The sequence below is a fragment of the Toxorhynchites rutilus genome, chromosome 2 (genome assembly GCF_029784135.1).
Source record: "Toxorhynchites rutilus septentrionalis strain SRP chromosome 2, ASM2978413v1, whole genome shotgun sequence".
Classification (NCBI taxonomy): domain Eukaryota; kingdom Metazoa; phylum Arthropoda; class Insecta; order Diptera; family Culicidae; genus Toxorhynchites; species Toxorhynchites rutilus.
Genome location: NC_073745.1, coordinates 186,653,861 through 186,678,264, shown reverse-complemented (window position 1 = coordinate 186,678,264; position 24,404 = coordinate 186,653,861). Strand labels below are relative to the sequence as shown.

Sequence of the window (24,404 nt, the reverse complement as noted above, 5' to 3'; positions counted from 1 at the left end):
AACCGTTATTGAATTGAATGCATGGTGAAAATAAAAACATTTTTCATTTGAAATTGATTTCGAATTATTTTTAAGCATTTGTTTATTTTTATTCCTCATCTTGGATATCGATTCTGAGGACTCCTATGCTTTGCCTTGGAGCGCTGATGCTTCGTTGTACTGTTGTGGGGTTCGAAGAGACAGACAATGGTTCCTCATGTCTAGTTCCAAAATCTCTTACTGCCTGTTTTGCAACAAGGTTGAATTCGTGCTGGAAGTTTTTGAGTCATACCATAGAAAGCTTTGTCCAGTGCCCTGCAGTGGTCCGCCAGATCCTCAGACTGCTCACTCGTAAATACCTATCTCAACCGCCCTAGGTGCTCGCTGATACATCCCAGCAGAAGTAGAAATGTCGAATCTTAAATAACTTTCTGATATGAGCCTCTTCCTCAGAGCTGATTCAGAAATATCGAGGTCTGCCGCAATCCGACGCTTCAAGAATCCCTCCCAAATCCTCTGTCGGCCCATTTGAGCATTTCTGGAGTGCATTTCTTCAAATCAGTTTCCTTCTTGTGGGTCCCGTAAAAATGTGGTTGAAAACATTTCAGAATTTTTTTTTTCAGAGCAAAACTCTGGTGCGAACTTTTGCACCACAGCCACTGCCCACCTTTGCCCCGCAAGCAATTTTTGAACTAATCGAATTTTTAAAAAAAGCTCTTGAAATTTTTCACAAAAACGAATACGTACTATCATCTACTATAGAATGGAGGTTTCCTTGACAGTGTAGTTTCGAACTTTCCAGTTAGTTGAGGTAAGTAAATCGTCATCTCCAAAACTGAAAATATTAGATCAAAACATCGCAAAACTCTTTTTACCTCATAACTTTTTGCCACTTTCATGAAATGTATCTTTTTTACATGTGTGAGCTGCTGGTGTAATAATGTATCAAACAACTACACTGTTGTTGAAATTTTATGCTTGTTTGCTTCAAAATGGCCAATGCGCACCTTTGTCCCGCACTACTCTATAGTATATTTCAACTTACACGAGGCTGATTTCTCATCGACGGATAAATTTCTTACGAATGTTAGTTAGAGCACATTACTAGATACCTCTGATGTTGGGTCTGTCTCTCTACAGATCAACCGATCAATGAAATACCTGCTCAGGAATTTGGTCGAAAACTGCCGGGCAGTACGTTTCGTCGTAACCACGCAATCATATTTTGTTATCAAATTTTCGTACAGTTTCCTCGAGCGCTCCAAATTCTGCTTTGCATCCCGGACCGGCAAAATCTGGACCAACCACGCCCCAACCCTAACAGCTGCCCCAGATGTGCGGAATGTCACCTAATCAACAAGTGCACTTCGAAACTACGAATAATGCATCCATTGCGATAAACGGAACAGACGTCAACGTTTGCCAGGTGATGTTTCGTTAGCACTTTCGCACGCATCGGGGAGCTCAGCATGCACTATTCATGCAATAATTGGCTGAACATTTTTCAAGCGTATTCGAAGAAAAAAAGGTAGGTCAGGATTAAGTCAGAAATGTTGGATGAAAAGTTCCGATTATTGCCTTCAGTTTGAGAATTAGTAGCATTGCAGTTTTTGAAGTTATAAAATTCTCGGTTTCAGCGGGAGCGGATGGAATTCCCATCGTTTTGCTATCGTTTCGAAACGAGGTGCTGAAAATGTCTATGAACCTTTGAAATTCATCGTTTGAGTTGTTTACAATATGTTAATACACACCGCTAGATCGTATATATCAACCGATCAGACGGATTTTTCCGGAAAGATCAGATCAGAGTTACCATATCTACAGAATAATAGAACATTTTTCACTTTTTTTAAAACAGATTTGTTTTGGATTTCAAACAGAATTTACAATCTTTTCAAAATAACGTTCCAATATTATCAATGGCTTGATGTTATTAATTTTTTCCCCCACCTCTCCTATTTCATGAAATGAGTCTCTTTTTTATTTTCATATGTAGCGTGATGTCCTGCTTTCTTATGTTCGATATAAGATGTTTTTCGTTATATTTTGACATGCGACAGCTCCACTGAAATACAGGGTGACTCAAAAGTCATGAAATTCTTCAAACATAAGGTGACTATCAATATGGTGTCAATAGTCGATAGTTATACTACCAAACAAGTGTGCTACAGTTTTCACCCTGAAATAACTCAATTGAGCTTCCATTGTACGAGAGTCGGTGTCGATTACTAGTAATGAATAGATTGAAGAAAAGGAATAAATATCTAGAAAGTCATTTTCATTGGAAACTTCACTTTTTTAACGTAACATTTGCCTTATTCGTTTTAGCATCTTTTTGTGTTTTCATTGTGTTCAAAAAGGAAAAAATATATATTTTTGATCTGTATGGAAAATGAGTTCGAGGTACTTTTAGATTGCAAAACATTATATAATTAGGCACTATCAATTGCTTATGATCTGTGGATCAAAATAAGCTATATAAATTAAATCTACCTATTGCCTTTAGTACACAGCATGCCGTTATTTGGAAAATTTGGGGTGGTCCAAACGGACCTCCAAGAGGTAGTCCTAAACCAACCCTCAGTGTTGCGACAACCGTCACCACGTCGTCACCGAGTAATGGTGTGATCGGGTGATCCCACGTATAAACACGTATAAACAATAATTATTGAATTAGATAAGTGGATAATTCATCCATTATTTTCCCACTGGAATGTAAGTAATTACATATCTAAATAACCTTTGTAAAACCTAATTGGAATAAAAATTGCAGCTTTGAAGCTGTAAGTAAAAGCTATTAAAAAAGTCACAGAAGGTTGTGTCCGAGACACGACCGCATAGTTGACGTAGGATTACGTTAGGCTATCTGTCGCATGCTGATTTTGGATGTTTGAAAAAATATATTGTTAAACTCTTTGATAATGATCTGATGGCCCTGAAAAGGGCCGTTTGGTTTGGTTGTTGGGTATTTTTTGTTCATTTCACCAGTGTTACAATCGAGCTTTCGGTATCAGTGATAGAAAGTTGTTTCAGCTCCGATGCACGTTTACGAGATTGGCACTCATATTGCGTGAACATATATTCCGACATATTTACTCGCGTAAAACTTCATGGAGCAACAAAAACAACAATTCACTTCTGTTGTTTTTTTGGCAGCGGTAGCTTTTTCGGAGCCGCTGCTGCTTATTTCTGTTTTTATTTTAGTGGTTTTCGTTGACACCATCACGTCGAGCTAAACGGCGAATAGCGAGTTTGATACACTGGATATTGTCATGTTGAACCTTGCGATACGCTTCGATCCTCCTTTGCCTTCCTTGCCGCATGAAGTCATGTTGGTTGATGTTGATCTGATGTGACCACACTTAAAACACTAAAATCATATATGTTTACCGATCTGAGCGTCGAACAAAATGAGAAATCTGACTGAGCAGCAGCATCAGCAGGAAGAGAGAACATGCCTGAAACTTTCTGCTCATGATGTTTGCTGTTGCCATCAGTACTGGACCGATGCGGGACACAGCTCGATTGTTGATGTTAGGCCTCGATGTTTACCGCCGCTGCTGCTGCTACTGCCACTTAAGTTCGATATGAGACACAGCTCAATTGTTGGCCGCTGAGATTCGATGCTCGTCTTGAAGTTCACTGCTGCACTTTCACGATTCCAAGAAGCGTGTGCTCGCACTTCTGATGGAGAGAGCGTGCCCGAAATGCTCCGCTCGCGATGCTTGCTGCTGCCACTAGTAGAGTAGTAGTAGTTTGTCGCTGCTTATACTGCCATAGAAGCTTGATGTGAGGCACAGCTAGCCTATTGACCACACAGCTTCGATGCTCGTATATATATTAGCCGCGTCCACTGCTGCTGCTCTCCTCTGTTGTCCGTTCCACGTCCGTTGTAAAAATGAATAAAATCCACGAACGCTCCATCCTTTTATATCATTTGGTATGTGTGAAGTAGGCGCCTCCTACTCGATTGTCATGCAGCTTGCCGGTGAACGAACGAATCGGGCGCGAAAAAGAAATGACGTCAATTTCGATCAATCAGGCCTAGGTATCTTCTGTTTGGATAGTGGTTGAGATTTTTTAATTGTTCGATTGTTAGTTACATGATATATATATTATTTTATTCAACGTGAAAAATCATTATGGAGTGCCGACAACGTATGATGCAAACATCTCATCAATCCATCATGAAATGAATGAGCAATAAGCGTTTGAAATTGGACGGGTCGCTCATTTATTTTCTAACGATCATTTATTTTCTAACCGGGAAGCAGTTGACATACTACGCTACGCTTTTATGTACATGAAAAACCACCTTCAACATGCGGGGAAAAAATCTTATATGAAAATTGCCAGATGTCAATGTTGTCAAGCGTAGTTAATGATCGTTAACCCTTCCGTTACGAGCGTCGTCTATAGACGACATCCGCGTGACGTCCTGTGTGTACGAATGTCGTCTATAGACGACATGCACGCGACGAGCTGTGTGTACGAGCGTCGTCTTTAGACGACATTAAATTCATACTGCTCTTCGATCACACCAGCGCGATGTGCATACTTTCCGGCGCAGTGCTCCGTACAGGGGTAGCACTTCGGCGGAGCACACTGCCGTAATGAAAGGGTTAAACCGACGCCGAACCGAACAGCGATGAACGCACCCATATCACGAACTTCGACATTTGATTTGCTATTATGGTGCTACTCGCCCGTGTAGTTCGCGCAAAGGCAATGGAAAAATATTATTTTTGAAAATTCCTTGAGGCATTTGTCTGAAACGTGCTGTGTATGACCGGAGCCGTTTCGCTATATATATATGCATACATATGTCATTCGCCTCCCTTACCGCATCCAGTCAGGTTGGTTGATGGAAAGTATGTTTCTGACGTGATAAGTTTCCTGTTAGTTGCATATGATCAAAGAAAATGTAAAAGTAAACAGTATTTTTGATCGTAGTTTTATATCATTTTTATGATAAGTGGAAAACAATAAATTAAACTCTTTCGTTTCAAAGCAATATCGAAAGTCCTGAAAAGGACTGGAATGGTTAAATGGGTTGTACGGAATCTGCTGCTTGCTAATGTGAGGCTTCAGTCGGATGTAGCAGTTGTTAACTTTTTGGCAGCGGTAGTTTTTTCGGAGTCGCTGCTGCTTTCCTTGGCTTTGGCATCTTCGGCTTCTGTGCGTCGGTTTGCAAGGGATTCGTTGACACCATCACGGTGAGCTAAACAACGGATAGCGGGTTTGATACACTGGATGTTGTCATGTGGAACCTTGCGATACACTCTTCCTTAACCGGGTCTTTTGTCTCCTTTACCTCCATAACCGCATCCAATTGTATTGGTTGATGTGAACAGGAGTACCAGCAATGCACACTAGAAACACATATGTTTATCGATCTGAGCGTCCAACAAAAATGAGAAATCTGACTGAGTAGCAGCAGCAGCAGCAGTAAAGAGAGCATGCCTGAAACTCTCTACTCATGATGTTTGTTGTTGCCAACAGTAGTGGACCGATGCGAGACACAGCTCAATTGTTGAGGTTCAACCTCGATGTTTACCGCCGCTGCTGCTGCTACTGACACTTATGTGAGACACAGCTCAATTGTTGGCCGCTCAGATTCGATGCTGCACTTTCACGATGCCAAGAAACGTTCTCGCACTTCTGACGGAGAGAGCGTGCCTGAAACGAACCGCTCGTGATGCTTGCTGCTGCCACTAGTAGTAGACCGGTTGAAACCGTTGCTACTGTTTGCCGCTGCTTATGCTGCCATAAGCTCGATGTGAGACACAGCTCGCATTTCGACCGCTCAACTTCTATGCTCGCCTATATATTAGCCGCTTTCACTGCTGCTGCTCTCCACTTGTTGTTGTCCGTTCCACGTCCGTTGTGAGAATGAATGAGATCCACGAATGCTCCTTCCTTTTATATCATTTGGTATGTGTGAAGTAGGCGCCTCCTACTCGATTGCCATGCAGCTTGCCGGTGAGAGAACGAATCGGGCGCGAAAAAGAAATGACGTCAATTTCGACCAATCAGGACTGGGTATCTCTGTTTGAATAGGGGTTGATTTTTTTCAATTGTTCGATAGTTAGTTATATGATATGTACTATTTTATTCAATGTGAAAAATTGTTATGGAGTGCCGTAATCGTTTGATGCAAAAATCTCATCAATCCATCATGAAATGAATGAGTAACAAGCGTTTGAAATTGGACATTTTTCACGATGTGATCGATTTTCATTTTTCAATTTGTACCCCAATATGTTCCCGAAAGACGTAATCCTACGTCAAAATTCGGTGTTTGGTTACCGTAACACTCAGTTTTAACTTCGTAATTATTGTTTATTACGTTCACTGTGGCGGCAACAATGGCAGAGTTTAAAGAAATGTGTAGTTCAGACGTAAAATCTGTTTTGTAAACCGGTTTTATATTTTTTTTTGAATAATTAATTTATGTTTCCAGTTGATTAAAATTCATAAAATTTATTCTCAGGCTAAACTACCATGTTCGTACTGATGATGATGAATTTTTTGGTGTTGTTTTGTTAATGTATATTGTAAAAAAAATAATGAACGTTGTCTACGGAAGTTTGAGCATCGCGCGTTTGGTGGGCCTGGGTTCAATTCCCAATCTGTCAAGGATCTTCCCGGGTTGAAAATTTTCTTCACATGCCTTGAAAAAAGTCTGAAGTTGAGATTATTATTATGTTAATGCCGATACGGATAGGACCATTGTTTTTCTTTTACAGTTTTTTTCCTATTCATAATGTTCGATTTTCATGCCTTCTTGGTTTTATGAAACTGGTCTCTATGACTGGATATGAGGATATGAGGTGGGTAATCATCATCATGGCGTTTACTATCAGTGGCACGAACAAACCTGGCTCTTCGAACGGCGCTCACTACCAAAGGAACGAATTTGATTGTGCTATTCGACGCCTTTGAATAATTCCCGTTCAACGTTTGTGTGTTCGAGTGTGTGCTGCGTTTGTGTGTTTTTTTTTTTTTTTTTTGGTGAAGAAGGTGGAGATCTTCATAGACACCCAGTCGCCATGTTGACTGGGTAGTGTGAGATTCTTACTCACTAAAACCACCTCCTATGCGCCTTGCCTTTCCCCCCCCCCGGAACCACCGTTTGGTATTACTTCGGGAGGAGGCTGTGCTCATGCACTCATCTCTATGAATTGCTACTTCTTTGTTCTTCTCTCCATCTTCGTTGGAGCATCGTGAGTATTTTGGTAATAGCAGAATTAACCGCATTCCACGTGCTCTCTTTTTCGCACATTCGTTGAACAACGTTTCCAGCGTTCACATCTGGGCTGATCTCCCGGTACATTTGTTCTCTTTCTTGGACAAAGCGAGGACAGTAGAAAACCACGTGCTCCGGCGTTTCCTCTATTCCATCACACTCAGGGCAAAACGGTGAACTTGCATGGCCGAATCTGTGCAAGTACCGTCTAAAGCAACCATGTCCGGATAAGAATTGCGTCAAGTGGAAATTGACTTCACCGTGCTTTCTTTGTACCCAATTGATTATATTTGGGATCAGTCTGTGGGTCCATCTACCGTTAGGGGTGCTGTTCCACTCCTGCTGCCACTTCCTCATGGAGTCGGCTCTTGCTGTTACTCGAGCTTCTCTATTGCTCTGTGTGCTTGTCGTTCTCAGATTGTAGCACACACTATCTTCGCTCAGAGTGATTTCGATAGGAACCAATCCGGCTATGACACATACCGCCTCCGCAGATATCGTTTTATAGGCACTGGCTACTCTCATCGCCGTCATCCGGTAAGTTCTGTTCAACAGTCTACGGTTTTGTTGTAATTTAAGCGCTGCTGTCCAAGCCGGACCACCGTATCGCAATATCGAAGTGGCTACACTGGCCAGAAGGCGCCTCTTACTACTGCTTGGCCCTGCATTATTGGGCATTATCCTAGCAAACGCCGTGGAAACTTTAGCCGCTTTTTCACACGCGTATTTCACGTGGCTCTTAAAATTGAGTCGGTCGTCTATTATAACACCCAGGTATTTAAGTTCGCGTTTGGAGACGATAGTATGCGCCCCAACTGTTATTTCTGCCTGCTGTACTGCTCTGTGGTTGCTGATTATCACCATTTCTGTTTTGTGGTGTGCGATCCTCAGTTTAGCATCGTTCATCCAATCTTCAACAGTTTGTATTGCCTCAGTAGCCAACATTTCTACTTCCTCTCGGGACTTGCCTGTTACCGTCAAGGATATATCGTCGGCGAAGCCGGTAATCACTACACCCTGCGGAAGCTTCAACCTCAACACTTCATCGTACATTCCATTCCATAGTGTTGGACCCAAGATGGAACCCTGTGGGACACCCGCTGTTATGTTAAATGACTCCTGTCCCATGTCTGTGTCATAAATCAAAACTCGGTTCTCGAAATAGCTTTTCAGGATCTTACAAACATAGTTTGGTACCGTCAGTCTGTGCAACGCTTCGGCGATAGCTTCCCAGCTGGCACTGTTGAACGCATTTTTTACGTCGACCGTAATTACTGCGCAAAATCGATTTCCACGTTTTTTCTGCTTCAACACTTTTTCAGCTGCTTCGACAACTGACAAGATGGCATCCACCGTAGATTTATTTTTCCGAAATCCGAACTGCATCCTCGAGAGTCCGTGTTCACTTTCTGTGCATCTCGACAGCCTGTTGAGGATGATCTTCTCTAACAGTTTCCCAAGGGTATCAAGGAGGCAAATCGGTCTATACGAGGATGGATCCCCTAGTGGCTTCCCTGGTTTTGGCAGTAGCACCAGTCTCTGCTTCTTCCACATGTCTGGAAAGTACCCCTCATCCAGGCACTTTTGCAGCGTTGCCCTGAAAATGTCAGAGTTCGCTTGTATTGCGGCTTTAACCGCCACATTTGGGATTCCGTCGGGGCCAGGTGTTTTGTTGACTTTTAATTTTCTTGCTGCCGTAATCAGCTCCTCTGTTGACACTCTCTCGACGCGTTCTTCATCATCGCCATATGGCGTTGCTGGCCAGGTAATCGGATCATGCTTCGGGAAGAGCCCTTCTACGATTTTCTTCAGCTTATCCGGACAGCTTTCACGGGGCATCGATGGGCCTCTGATTTTGGCCATCACTACCCTATATGCTGTGCCCCAAGGGTTCGCATCGGCATCGCGACATAACTCTTTGAAGCAGTTTCTCTTGCTGGATCTGATTTCGTGCTTAAGGGCGGCTTTTGCCGTTTTGAATAATTCTCTACGCTCTATTCTTTCGCTAGTAGTTCAAGCCCTCTGCATTCTCCTTCTCGCTCGGAGACAGTCCGAGCGAAGGGAGTTAATCACCTCGTTCCACCAATAAACTGGGCAGCGTTCGTTTTTCGGTGTTCTTTTTCTCGGCATGGCGACGTCACATGCTCTCACCATTATACTTGTCAATTCACTGGCGCTCGTGTTATTGACTGATCGTTCCTCTCGGAGTGCTTCCAGGAAGAGATTTTTGTCGAATTCCTTCGACTTCCATCTTCGACCCTCTGTTCTCATTATTCGTCTTTTTACTAAGTTCTGACTGCCGACGGTATAGCGAATTGCTTGGTGGTCGCTGTGAGTATAATCATCACACACTCTCCAATTAATGTTTGATGCCAGTGTCGGACTGCAAAATGTGACATCAATAATTGATTCTCGACCATCTCTATGGAAGGTGCTGGTGCAACCTTCATTGGCCAGTCTCACATTCAGCTTTGCCAGAGCTTCCAGCAGACTAAAGCCCCTCGTGTTGGTAAATCTGCTACCCCATTCTGCGTTTGCTGCGTTTGTGTGTGTGAGCAAGTGTGCGTTTCTGTGTGTAGGAGTTTGTGTTCGCGTGTTTCAATGCTGAAGTCGCCAAAAAAACAAGAATTTTATGTAATGAGTGGCCGTTGCAATTCAGAGCGTCGGAACCCCTACCAAATAACTCATCATCACAAAAGAACGGATGGTCATATTTGAGCTGCTTTTATTTTGTTCCAAATGTGTTTGTTAAGACTATTTGAAATGTTTACAACATCATCTAACAGCGCGAAACATTAAAAAAACTGAAATTCCAGTGTTTCATAACTATAGAACCGGAGGCGATCTGGCGTAGTGGTAACATCCATACCTATCACGCTAGAGGTCACGAGTTCAATTCTCACTCCCGACATTCTTCCAAAAATGGAAGTAAAAGTGACGAACCAGCCAAATGAGTTGAAAATCACTATAATACCGACAAAAAAAAACTATAGAACCAGATGGAAAAACTCTCACTCCTTTACAAAATTAACACCATTAACATGAATTACGATAAGTTTCTAATTCGTAGGTCATCTTTAGTTCTCAATCAGTTCAAATAACCCATTCGGGGTGGTTATGACTAAGCTGCGCCATGTTGTACCGGGTATCTCGTTCTGCTCGTATAAGCTCTTCAAATCACTCATACTGCTGGTAAACTGCATCTTCTATTCGTCCGATCACTCCTCATAAGTTCCTGACATGATTTGGATTTGGTAAATAAGCTGACCGGTCCAGAATGCGAAGCCCCTATTAATTAAACCGTGTCATGACCTTCCAGATTTTATGAATTGATGCCAAATTACCCAATCATCACATTGTTTTTGATGCAAAAACAACCGTAAATGATTCTGAAGGCCTGGTTTAGATAGCTTACCATCGACGCGAATGAACAGTCAGAAGTGCAACAAAATACTTCAGAATCAGAATCAAGAAAACAATTTTTTCATTAATGTATGAATGTCAAACGTTAATAGAAAAATAGCTTTTTTTATGATTCGATTATGTATTGGATTCGAAAATTAACGTTGAAAGTGAAATTGCGATTATATATAATCGAGTCCGACCTGTAGTCAAATTTAAAAATTATCATTTTTCAGTTTCGACATGAATCGGTTCAGTAGAACTTGAGATATTGTGTATGCCAGTCTGAAAAAATTAGTTTCGAGAAAAACGCGTTTGAAGTTCATTGTTATGGCCGTATCAGGTTAGATACCGCATTGCTAAAATGGCTCTAACTCGGTAAATAATAGGATTTTCGATAAGTCCTTTCTAGAGTATATTCTTGAATGCCTTAACTACAGAAATATGAAGTTTTTTGGAATTTCTAGACCAGAATACTGCCTTAAAAACTATAATACCTGCAAAATTTTGGTAAAAGAATGAAATGTAGGAAATTGTTCAAATTTTCTTAAAAAAAACAAACATTAAAAATAAATTCGAATAAAAATTTATTTTTCTCAATAACGTTTTTTTTTTAATTCCTTAAAAAAATATGAATAGCCCTTACAATTTCCAACAATTCGTCCATACATTTGGAGGTGGGCACATTTACAGGGAAAAGTTTTTCGAGCAACAACTTCTCCATGTTTTTCTTTGAAAAATTACAATTAATGTATAATTCGTAACATTTTTAAATAGAAATTATCGTATTTTGTATTTTGCATTTTTTTTTTGAAGAAAACGTGAAAAAGTTGTAGTGAGAGAAACTTTTTCCCTGTAAAAGTGCCCATCTTCCAGTGTATGAACGACTTGTTGGAAATTGTAAGGAAATTCATAGAATTTTTCTGAGGATTTTAAAAAATACGTTTTCGAGAAAAAAAAATTTTAATTTTTAATTTTGTTTTTTCAACGAAACAACGAAACAACGAAGCTTTCTGGTTTTTTCAAGAAAATATAAACAATTTTCTATATTCCATTCTTTGATAAAAATTTTGTAGTTATTATAGTTTTTAAATCATATTTTTTTGTAAAAAACTAAGAAAAATTTCGTGGCCGTTTTCAAAAAGTAGTTTACTTCTTTTTTGAACATTTCAAGTGTGCAAAGTTGCTTAAATGACCCATGTCTTTACATCCACAACGTTCCACTGCTATCTGAAATGGTGCTGCCAACTCCTAAGCCGAGTTGGCATGAAATTCGTCACTAACAAAATTCTACCGAAAGCATCATGTGTATGTGTTATTAGGTAGCATATTTACAACCGTTATACTTGAACTGGATTCCATGGCCGGATTATTTGTGGTGTCAGAATTCATAACACATATCGTGAAGAATTTGAAAAACATATCTTGAGGTCCTGTTCCCATATTGGTAGGGATTTTTTTTCATCAATGAATACCTTACCGGCATAGACTTATGTGTAAAAAAGTTACGCATTAAACTTCCAGTGACTCAATTGAAGTTTTTTTTTAACAATGTGGAGTTCTTCGAGGATAATTAGTTTTATTTATAGAAACAAATTTCAATCCTCCTCTTTGAAAACAAGTAATGTTACCTACACTGAAACTCATAATAATATCTCAAGACCAGTTGTAATTGGATGCGCCACTAAAAAAATCATATTTGGTTAACTTGAATTGAAATAAAATGCTTAAATGGTTTCTAAAATGGGCAATTGACTTGAGCAAATTTCGGTCAGATATTTAGAATTAACGCTTATAGTTGTCCTAAAATAAATCGTAGTAAAATCTCGAGACCATAAATTTCATCCAACTTTCATTACGAAATATTAGTCTCACAATAAAAGTGAAAACAATTCAACCGAAAACGTTCTTAACCGAGGAAAACGTGCGGGAAGGAAGGAATACGAATGTATGCAGAAGAACCAAGTCGGCGTAATCTTTAATCACGGTGGTCCTTAATGTCACGAATCCCGGAGTGACAACGTTGGTCGTGAGAGGTTATAGCAATGAAAACGAAACGCAACAGAGTCATTCAACTTGCCCGAATGTCACCCAGCAAAAGTCAAACGAGCATACCGAAAAGTTTACAGCATCATCCTGTATTTAAAGAAAAACACTGCCGGAAAGCTGTTATCGCAAAACTTTTACCCGAGATTTCTAACCAACGAAACGCGCTTGACAGCGTCGGCCATCATCAAGATTATACGGTAGGAGAAGAAAGCCTATTTCCGGTTGAATCCAGATGAGTTTTTTTTATTTGCGTGCGAATATTCAGTGCATAGTTCAGAGTCCTTATGGTGCTTTACATTTTAAGAAAGTTTGTAACACCTGCCGTTGGCAGAGGGTTGATAGGAACACGTAATGAATAGGAACTAACAGTTTCCTTGGAATGTACCAACTTTCCGATATCCCCCATCTGAGCACTCAAAACAGAAAAGTTTCGAAAGCAGTTAAGGAGAGGCTGAAAAAGTTTACCAGTTTGCTCTTACCAATCTCTTTTTTTTCTGGTGAGCGTCAATTTATATAAATCGGGGTATTCGAACCATACACATATTGCTAAATTGAGGTTAGGAAGTTAACGCTATGGGATATTTATAGCGTTGATTATATTTGTGTGTTGGGAATTATAATACATTTCTGGGTCAATCGATTAACACTTTCATCGCCCCGTCACCCAGATGTGGGTGAAACTTTTGTCGTTCAATATGAATAAGATTAGCATGACCTATTGTAAGTATGTTTGTATGTTTATCTGCAGGGTTGTCTCACGTCAATAGAAATGTAACTCCCTTCCTATTGACCGATTTATCTGATATTTGGAACATGCCTTTATATCTGCTGTCGTTATAAAACTGCCTATTCCATGCTCTCGAAAATCCAAGATGGCGGCCGCTACAAAATAGCGGACTACATATTTTATCAAAACCTCATCAATATGAGTATCAAATGAAAAGGCTTGACTAGTAGAAAACAGTTATTTATTACAAATGTAAATCCAAAATAACCGCCACCACAAAATGGTGACATTTTTTTCAATTCATCAATATGCGTATCAAACGAAAGGCCTCGACTAGTAGAACATAATCATTTGTGAAAAATGCAAATCCAGAATGGCGATATGTTTTTTTTCAAAACCTTACAATATCGATATCAAGTATGAAGGCTTGTCTAGTTGAACACATTAGATCATGGAAAATCAAAATGACCAATTACTTTTGTTCATACTACTCCCGTATAGAGCAATTCCACCCAAATCACAGAATCTTCGCAATCAATTGAACAGAATATTCCATTTTCTCCAATCGAGTTATTATAGTTATTCTTCGTCATCGAATATAGTATATAGAGCAAGTACGTTGAATTCAATTTCTTATTATCATTGGCAACACTGTACAATTGGCTGCAATTTTTTTTATGAGTTTTCTAATCAGTGGTCGGTAGATTTCATTCGGATTCAACAGAAAAATAGTCCTGAATCGAACCCGAATTCGTTATAATTGTTGCCCGACAGTTGAATTTGTGAGACTTTCAACATATTTGTTTTATTTATACGAGAATATGAATTAATTCCAGTTGATCTTCTTGTTCAATGTTCGTTTCTCTATATAAAGTTTCCTAGAAATTTTCATAGCGAAAACATGTGACTAACTTGCCGGCAAATTACGGAACTGCTAGTTGTCGTCCTATCTTGCCGATCATTGCCCATTAGGGGAACTGGGAGGAATGTGGTCACCCTAAGGAACATGCCCATTTCCTGTGTCCACATACCACTGAAATTCCCGTTCTTCGAAGAATATTGTAGCTCAACTTATTGTAGTTCAAGGTAGTAAGTGGTTGTTATTGTGAAAATTGAAAATAGTACATTTTTCATTATTAGGAAAAAGGTTTAAAAATCGAACATTTTTTTAGTGAGGAGGTAAAGTGGTCACCTGTGGGGGGCAAAGTGGTCACTCGCACATATCACGCTAGAAGAGATAGATTTATGCGTGTTTTCTTGGCCAAATTTGTTTAAATCATTATTGAAATAGTAGGTACATGTATGAAATGAGCTAGGTCTATTCACCTAGAATCGTAATTGAAATTTTATCATACGTACAAAAACGTAGTAGGAAACACATAACGTTTTTCAAAACGAGGCTTGGTTTTGGTTGGGGTGGCATGGTTCTGGGTCAAAATCACAAAAGGGACCCCTTTAGGAGCAGAAGGTGTTAAGGTATATCAGCTTTCGAAAACAGAATATTGTCAGTAGTAATCCTCCACTGGCCACTGTGCCCCCCAAACAACGAAATGCGAAAAATGCGAAATAATTGATGAAATTGAACAAAATATCTGTTCACCTCCCCTAGAATATGTGAACAATCGTCCAAACTGTTGATATGTCGCAAATATCAGATCAAATAAACTAAATTTCACTAGAAATTCCTAAAACTCGAAACGCACAAAGCTACGGCCGAATGACTACAGAGAGAGCGTTTTTTGTTTTTATTTATTTCTTGGCATGCGACAGCTCCACTGAAGTACAGAGCGACTCAAAAGTCGTGAAATTCTTCAAACATAAGGTGACTATCAATACGGTGTCAATATTCAATAGTTATACTACCAAACAAGTAGGTGACCACCTTACCACACGTAACCACACTACCCCTATAATGAATTCTAGGGGATTAGCCAGACGCGCTAAGTAACATATAAATTCATATACAAACCTCATTTTGTTAGCGGAGAAAGACAGTGCGCCTCCACGAAAATAAATTTCTCATGGAGACGCATGTCGACGACAACATATAAACATAAGCGCGGTTATGCGGTTACCCAGACCTGAAGGGTCGAAAAATCTTGGGTTTTCAAAAATTTGTTATGTCATTTGTGATTTAGTCAAGTGTTCGAATCACTTGCGGTGTATTTGGAATATATCTAAAAATGTATTCAAAAAAAATTGTGATCAAAAATATTGTTTATTAGAGCGCTAGTAACTGTGAGTGTAAGTCCCAAGACGACTATAGGTCGTCCGAGAACAATTCGACACCCGTGAGTTGTCGCTACTATGAAAATATGCCTTCTGGTAAATCCGATGCCATCCATAAGAAAAAAATTAAAGAACATGGTGTCTTCGATTTTACGGTATGGTTTATCTAGAAGAAGATTGCGTGGCGAAATAATGGGTATGGTAAAAACGCGTCAGAAGTTTTTTTCAGTTATCCTTCTCACATAGAAAATATGTTTACCGGAACATTCTGAGTAACTTGATTAGCTATTTCTAAATGATTCAAAACCGCTGGATATATTCAATAGCATGGAAATTATGTTCCATACGAATTGTTAGCGCGAGATGTCGAACGATGGTTTTGCATGTCCGAAATGTTGCTCGAATGGCGCAAAAGGAAGCCAAACTAAAAAGACCTGAAAAAAATATTCAGTGATAGTCGGAGGAGATAAAAATTGAAAAGTTGAGTCAAGTTATAAGTTGAAGAAAACGTTAAAATTAGAGAGGAAAAAGAAAAAACAGAGTAAAAAGCATTTAGAATCAGGAAATTTGAAAAAAAGGAAGCATGAAGAAATCTGCTTATTTGTCATCATCCAAAAGGAATGAGGATCCATACAGCTCGTGTTTTGGCCTGTTTTCGAAAATATCCTTGTGAGCCGATTTTCGGTTTCCCGAAGCCCATGGTTTCCATGGTTAGCTCGAGCTAACCAGGGAAAAAGGTGTTGTAACACACCTCCGACAGCCCCTTGGCTTAACCAGAGACTAGAGATAGTGTTTATTTATTTATTTATTTTTTCACAACATTGTTCCGCCGATGATCTCGGTTCCTAGCTGCAGTTCTCCAACTCTCGCCTGCACCGGTTCTTGCCAAGCCCTGATTCATGTGATCCAACCACCTCGCTAGCTGAGTTCCTCTCCTTCTTATTCCTTCCGGATTTGATGCGAACACCATTCATGCAGGGCTACTGTCCGGCAATCTTGCAACATGCCCTGTCCATCTCACTCCTCCAGCCTTGGCGACTTTCTGGATGTTGGGTTCGCCGAAGAGTTGTGCCAGTTCGTGGTTCATTCTCTACGTCATACTCCGTTTTCCTGTACACCACCGTATATTGTTCTGAGCACTCGGCGTTCGAAAACACCAAGTAGGGGAACCGCGGGTAATACGGACAGTGGTGGTAATATGGACAGGTGGTTGATTTGTAAGTTACATTTTGAATTTCAGATTTATGTAAATGAGAACACCTTCTACATATAATTCTATAATATTTAAGCCACCCTATGGCAATGAATGCTGATCAAAAGTGGAAAAGGGAAACAAAAACCGGAAATCATGCATGATTCCGCGTGTAGGTGTAATTTTAGCTGCTTCGATATTAAACATTTTGAGTGGTTTAACATCAAAATTGAATTCGCTGATGATAATATTTCGGTTTGTGAGTAAACAGAGAAGCGATATCAGGTATGTATTAATTTTTGAGTGGAAAATTTAAATTATTGTAATAATTGTACTGTAGGGGTAAAACGGACAGTTACCAGTGGGAGTGAAATGGACTGCGAAAAGTCTATTTAATATATTCCTAAGGAATACCCTCAAATCATATCGCCAAATGTGAACTGTTTAGAAGCAGACTGAAACCAAAAGCAAAATAGTTGAGGGTCTGTCCGTTTATACTGCTGAAAAGCACGATATCACTTCTGGGTGGAATAATTCCTCCCCTCCCCTACTTGTGAATCCTCTTCGAGCATTGTTCATGCTTCGTGCCCATAGAGAACAACCGGTCGAATTAGGTACATGGTACACTTTGTACGGGGTCGGAATTTGTTGGATCTTAAGGATTTGCGGAGCCCATTTCATGGCAGTTGTTGCTCGCAGTGGTTATCAACGAGCCTAGGTAGACGAATTCCTCTACCACTTCGAGCACGTCGCCGTCGATCACAACACTACTGCCAAGAAGAATTCTGTTGCGATCAGTCCGTCCTGTTAGCGTGTATTTAGTCTTAGTCGGATATACAAGTCCGCTTCCGTCGCATGTATTCTTCCAACAGGAGAGTCCATCCTCTTGTCGAAGTCTCATGTGAGTCTCAAACAATTCCGACTGATCGCCTGAGATCCTGAGACACTGCACTGTCAAACATTCATCGTCCCCTGAATCAGTCTCGTCGGCTTTCGGGGAAAGCCGTGTTCGTCCATGATTTTCCATATCTGTCGTCGGTCGATTATATCATATGCGGTCTTGAAATCGACGAAGATGTGGTGCGTAGGGACCTGACACTGGCGGCACTTTTGGAGGATCTGCCGCAGTGTAAAAATCTGGTCCGTCGTCACGCAACTGGGCATGAATCCAGCCTGATAACTTCCCACAAATCTACAAATCTGAGGCAGAATTTTGAAGGCACCATTCAGGATCGTGATTGCTCGGTAGTTCCCACAGTCCACTTTGTCTCTTATTTTATAAATGAAGCAGATTACACCATCCTTCCACTCCTCCGTTAGCAGTTCTGTGTCCAAGATCCTGACTATCACTCTACAAGATTTTCTGGACCTCCCTTGAAGAGCTCCGCTACAAGGCCACCTGTATCAGCTGCTTTGTGGTTCTCTAGCTGATTAATGGCCCCCTTAACTTCAAGTCGACGTTTTTCACTGCACCAGTGTAGTTCTCATCAACGCCGTCTTGGTCTCCTGTCTGCGCGCTGTTTAAGTATTCATCGTAGCGCTGCCTCCACTTTTCGATCACCTCGCGCTCGTTCGTCAAGATGCCTGCTTTCTTGTTCCTGCACATTTCGGCACGCGGCACAAAGCCTAGGCGTTTAGTTTCTTGAAGAACTTCCACGATTCTCGAGATCGATAAAGCAGCTCCATTTTCTCACACTCTTTCTCTTTCATGCGGCGCTTTTTTCCCGAAAGAGATGTGTTTGCTGTCATCGCTTCAGTCTGTATCGTTCTACGTTTTCTCGAGTCGCTCGTTGCAACATGGCTGCGCGTGCTGCGTTTCTCGTTTAGAAGCGCTCGGCACTCGTCGTCAAACCACTCGTTTCGTTGTCTCCGTTGTTCATACCCGATGACAGTCCCTGCTGTGCTGCTAATTACTGTTTTTAAGATTTTTCAGCATTCGTCGAGGGGGAAGCATCTAGTTCGTCTACCCCCTGGTAACGCAGCTTTAAGACGATTCGAGTATGTTGCAGCTGTTACTGTTTCATTTTGTAGGCTCTAGTGTATATTTATAAACATAATGATAACACTCTGAAACAGAACTATATATGTAAAGTATGAAAACATTTTAGTACAACACACAACACACACAACACACATACCTACCTTCTAAAAGCTGCAGTGCCTGGTGCGCAACTCGAAGATCATAAAAAAAGAGGAATATAAATGGTTAAAAAAAGAAGATAAAAGCTGTCAGGAAAAAGAGGAAGAAAAATCATAAATTACTTGGTAGGTGTAATTGTTACAAGCTGCCATTTCCTGGTTTAGATCCGTACTGAAAGCACGATTTTAAAAAGTGTATTCTAGTATTCTACAGTTATACTACAGAATACTTTAGAACAAAAGAAAGTGTGCTTAGGAAAATTGTAAGAATCAGGTAGGATTCCAAAAAGGACCATAGAAGATTTAATCCAGTTATCAAACTAGCAGCAGTAGCCTTATACCTCCCTCTTTGTCTCGACACACTACACACCCACACAGCAGCCATTGTATAATAGGTAACAATAAAAAAAATATACTTACCTGTTTTATATTGGTGATAATCCGAGCCCTTGACACGCTAAATCACCTCGATCACGAGGAAAGCCGACCCTGAGAGCTACAGGCCTCAAGCTCGAGCTAGCCACCAAAAAAGAGGCCTTGAGAGCCCAACCTCAACGATCCCCGAGGCTCAGACCAGGGATCGAGGGTTAGAGGGAGGGCCGTCTGACCCCTATGAGAGTAATAATTGGCGCCCAACATACAAGATTGAAAGCGGTCAAGAGCTCAAGATTAACCAACATTTTCGGAGCGTTGTAGGTGTTAGGTTAGGTGCAGGTACTCTAAAGTGAGCCTAAAGTATTCGGATAGTGCATGAACACTATTTCGCGGCAAATATACATTTCTATTTAAGAAGTGCTTCCTAGTGCGCGTACGTTAACGAAAGTGAACTGATTAGCGAGGTTAGAATCAAATAGCGGATGTTTTTTTCGGAGAAATTGAGTGAACGAATGAAAGAGTGATTAACGGGTCTCGATTCAAATTAATTTACCAAATATTACCTTGTTTCGGATTGAATTAAAATACAGCGATTCAAATATCATTTATTCAGATTTTCATACAAAAGAATCGTATACAGAGAGTTGAGTGATCACAACGCATTACTTACACAATGGACACAATGGTACAAATACATGGATGTGTCCCACCTGTCGATTGATGAAGTGGAACATGAATTATTGATTCGGAAGATGTTGATTGATTTAGATCAACACGAAAGCGTTAAGAGGAGAAAGCTGAGGGATCGCATGAAGTTAGAGAGAGAAACAGAAGAGTTTGTGGTCTCCCAAAGTTGGAGAGCGGTTAGAGAAGAAATGTCCATCATTGCGACTAAGCTTCACGTAATAGAAAAGGTGCTTGAAAACCCAAAAGTTGATGCCCGCCAAAGACAAAAACTTAAAACTAGACTGGTCCATTATCGTGTGAGAATTTATTTACTTTCTCAATCATCAGAGGCAGCCAAATACTCGCATGAAATTTCAAAAATGGGGAAACGAGCTTGTCAGATTTTCGTGAAATATTTTCCGGAAATACAAGGGGGAAAGGGAACTTCCAAAGCGGGAGCGAAACAATCGAATAGTGAGATCAATCGGGTGATTGAAGAGGTTAGGAACGAAATAGGAGTGCTGAGCGAAACGATGAAAGGGAATACTCTGGGAGAAGTAAAAGAGAGTCAAAATGAAAATGCGGTGGAGGCGGGAAATGTGTCCATAGAATCGAAGGAAAGTGAGATAGAATCATCAGTGAGAAGATCAGATGAAATGATGTTATATTTAAAAGATTTTGAGGAGGGAAAATTAGAAAACGCGGCAAGTTTAGTTGAAATTTTCAAATCGTTTGTGGTACAAACAAGAGAACAGCAAAAGCTCATGAGAGAGAAAGAGATCGAGGCAGAGAGGAAAAGAGAACGTGAGGTCAAAGAAAATAGAGATCGGAAAAAGCGTCTCGAAAAATTGCTAATGAATTTGAATGAACAGTTAAGAACCAATATCAATACACATACGCAGAATGAACCAGATCGAGCTTTGAAACAGACGATGAGCATAAAAATTGAATCCGATGAAGAAGAGCTTTCGAATACAGATAGCGTAGAAGGCGAAACTGAAGGCAGATTCGAGGAGATTAAAAAGTCTGATAAGAGATTGGAACAGATGGAAAAATTAGCATGTCAGAAAATTAAAGGAATGAATCTGAAAAAAGGCAATACGTTTCTTTCGGAAAAGAATAACGATAGACGTCACAGAGAAAATAGATATTCATCGTATTCATCTAGTGGTACAGATAGCCTAGACTGGGACAGTTCGAGTACACGAAGTACCTCAGAATCCAGTCTGGATAGGAAAAGCAAGAAAAATATCAAGAAAGGGAAGCAAACATTCGACAAACTGAAGAGAATTCCAGTGTCGGAGTGGAGGGTTAAATATGACGGGAAAGATCAGGGGAGACGAGTGGCGGAATTTCTAAAGGAAATTGAACTGAGAAGGAAATCGGAAAAAATATCTGAGCGGGAATTGTTTCGAGGAGCTATCCACTTATTTACAGGGAGAGCAAAAGATTGGTTCATGGAGGGGTACGAGAATCGTGATTTTCGAAATTGGCATGAACTCAAACGAGAATTAAAGCGTGAGTTTTTACCACCAGATCTGAACTTTCAGATAGAAATTCAGGCAACCAACCGTCGTCAAGCTCGAGGAGAAAAGTTCGTGGACTATTTCCACGACATGATAAAACTTATCCAGTCTATGACAAGACCAATGTCAGAGAGAAGAAAATTCGAAGTCATATGGCGAAACATGCGATTTGACTACAAAAATGCAATGATTGGAGCTGGTATAAGGTCATTGCCAAAATTGAAGAAATATGGTCGAATGGTAGATGAAAATTATTGGAACATTTATCAGAAACCAACAGAAAATCAATATCGTTAAAAAACGAATCAAGTTAATGCGATATCAGAAATGCCCACATCCGATTCGTCCAATTTCAAAAACAATTCACGTGTTTTCGTTCAAACCAAACATAAAGTTGAGCAAAACAAAACCAAATATCGTCCAATGAAAGAGAATGGGAGAAAGGAAGAAACAAATGAACAATCTATAGATCCAATGGAAGGTTCAGCCAGGGGGACGATGCAGGTTTTAGTCAACCAATATAAGCGCCCCGCTATTGGCACATGCTATAACTGCAGGAAAATTGGGCACCACTATATTGAGTGTCCCCAGCTAAAGCAACAATTTTGTAGACTTTGTGGTTTTCCTGATGTGATGACTTCCCAATGTGAACATTGTTTAAAAAACGTAAAGAATTCAGCTTAAGGGGGCAAGTTGAATTTTTGAGTAGCATGCCTCCGAATCAAATAACTGCAGATTTGAATTATCATGGGTTTCAGCGATTTTCCGATCATGATTACATTTCGGAGAATGACGTAGAGGAGCTTTTCGTGAGGGTTCAAAAAGATAATCGACCATTTGCAAAAGTTTCCGTGATAGGAAGAGAGATAGTGGGTTTGTTGGACAGTGGCGCTCAACGAACAATTTTAGGAGCAGGTTGTGAGAAACTGATAAACTCACTCAAGCTTAAAGTGTATTCGACTGACGTATCTTTGAAAACGGCTTCAGGAACTCCTGTTGAAGTTGAAGGGTATGTGTACTTGCCCATCACATTTAACAATGAGAATCATATTATCAAGACACTCATTGCACCAAAACTCAAACACAAATTAATTCTGGGATACGATGATTTCTGGAAAACTTTTGGAATTCATCCAGCAGTGCTTTCAAACAGCTTACCGAGGGAGGAATTTCTCGAAGAGATCTCCGAATCGAATGAAATAGCATCGAAAGGAGAGAAAGAAGAGGGAATAGTGCTATCAGAAGATCAAAAAGTGCAACTCGAGGAGGTGAAAGCTCTTTTTATAGCAGCTAAGGATTGTGAAATATTAGGGTTCACTCCATTGATCTCTCATAAGATAGAGATTAGGGAGGAATATAAAAATGCAGCACCTATTAGAATTAACCCCTATCCAACTTCTCCTTTGATACAAAAAAAGATTAGTAATGAGATTACAAAGATGTTGAAACAGCAAGTGAACGAAGTAAGTAAAAGCGATTGGCGTCTCAGTACTGTCCCCGTGATTAAACCTAGCGGAGAGGTTCGATTGTGCTTGGATGCGAGACGTTTGAATGAACGAACTAAGAAAGACGCTTATCCTCTCCCACACCAAGACCGTATACTGAGCAGATTGGAATCTAGCAGATATTTGTCAACGATTGACTTGACTAAAACATTCTTGCAAATTTCGTTAGATCCAGATTCGCGTCAGTTTACGGCCTTCTCGGTGATGGGGCGAGGGTTATTTCAGTTCACCAGACTTCCCTTCGGCTTGGTTAACAGTCCAGCAACGTTAGCCCGTTTGATGGATCAAGTCCTAGGCTATGGTGAACTGGAACCGAATGTGTTCGTCTACCTCGACGATATTGTTGTGGTAAGCGACACATTCGATGCACATGTAAAAAATTTGAAAGAGGTGGCTCACAGATTAAAATCTGCGAATCTTTCGATCAATTTGGACAAGTCCAAATTTTGTGTGGATGAACTTCCCTATCTCGGCTATATTCTCACATCGGAGGGCCTGCGACCCAACCCCGAGAGAATCGAGGCAATCGTGAACTATCAACGTCCAACTTCTCTTCGCTCACTTCGCCGATTTTTGGGAATGGCGAACTACTACAGAAGATTCATTCCTCAATTCAGTGAGATGTCTGCTCCGCTCACAAGCTTATTGAGAAACAAACCCAAAACAATTACATGGAATCCCACAGCCGAACAAGCTTTCGCTCTTCTCAAAGATAGCTTGATCGCAGCACCGATACTAGCTAACCCTAATTTTGAATTGCCTTTTTTCATTCAAACCGATGCGAGTGATAACGCAATTGCAGCGGTACTCACCCAGCATCAGGATCAGGGAGAAAAAGTGATTGCATATTTCTCGCAAAAGCTCTCACCAACTCAGCAATCCTATGCAGCCACTGAAAAGGAAGGCTTAGCGGTGCTGAGTGCCATTGAGAAATTCCGACCATACGTCGAAGGAACACATTTTGTAGTAGTAACAGACGCATCTGCTCTGACCCACATTATGAAGGGGAAATGGCGTACATCCTCGAGATTGAGTAGATGGAGCTCCAGGGATATGACTTTGAAATACGTCACAGACGAGGTAAGGATAATATCATCCCTGATGCCCTGTCGCGTTCGTTGGAAGTTGCAATTGTGGATGAAGTAGAAGATTGCTGGTGCACCACTTTACACAAAAAGGTTCAACAAAGTCCTGAAGAGCATCTCGATTTTAAAATTGAGGGAGGGAAACTATATAAATTCATTCCTGTCAAAACAGCAGTCCTAGATTTTCGTCACGAATGGAAACTCTGTGTTCCAGAGAAACTAAGAAATCAACTTATGAATGAAGCACATGACCAGGCATTGCACATTGGCTATGATAAAAT

The 24,404-nt window shown here is 40.4% G+C and overlaps 2 protein-coding genes across 3 annotated transcripts in view; one reads left to right on the top strand and one right to left on the bottom strand.

The window, feature by feature from the left end:
* Positions 1 to 24,404, bottom strand: part of LOC129768696 (G-protein coupled receptor dmsr-1) — a 454,099-nt gene that overhangs the window by 329,039 nt on the left and 100,656 nt on the right. The gene's annotated exons all lie outside the window — the stretch shown is intronic.
* LOC129766515 (trichohyalin-like) lies at positions 20,388 to 21,830 on the top strand. The gene has a single exon (XM_055767082.1). It carries the CDS (start codon positions 20,388 to 20,390, stop codon positions 21,828 to 21,830), a length of 1,443 nt encoding a protein of 480 aa, XP_055623057.1.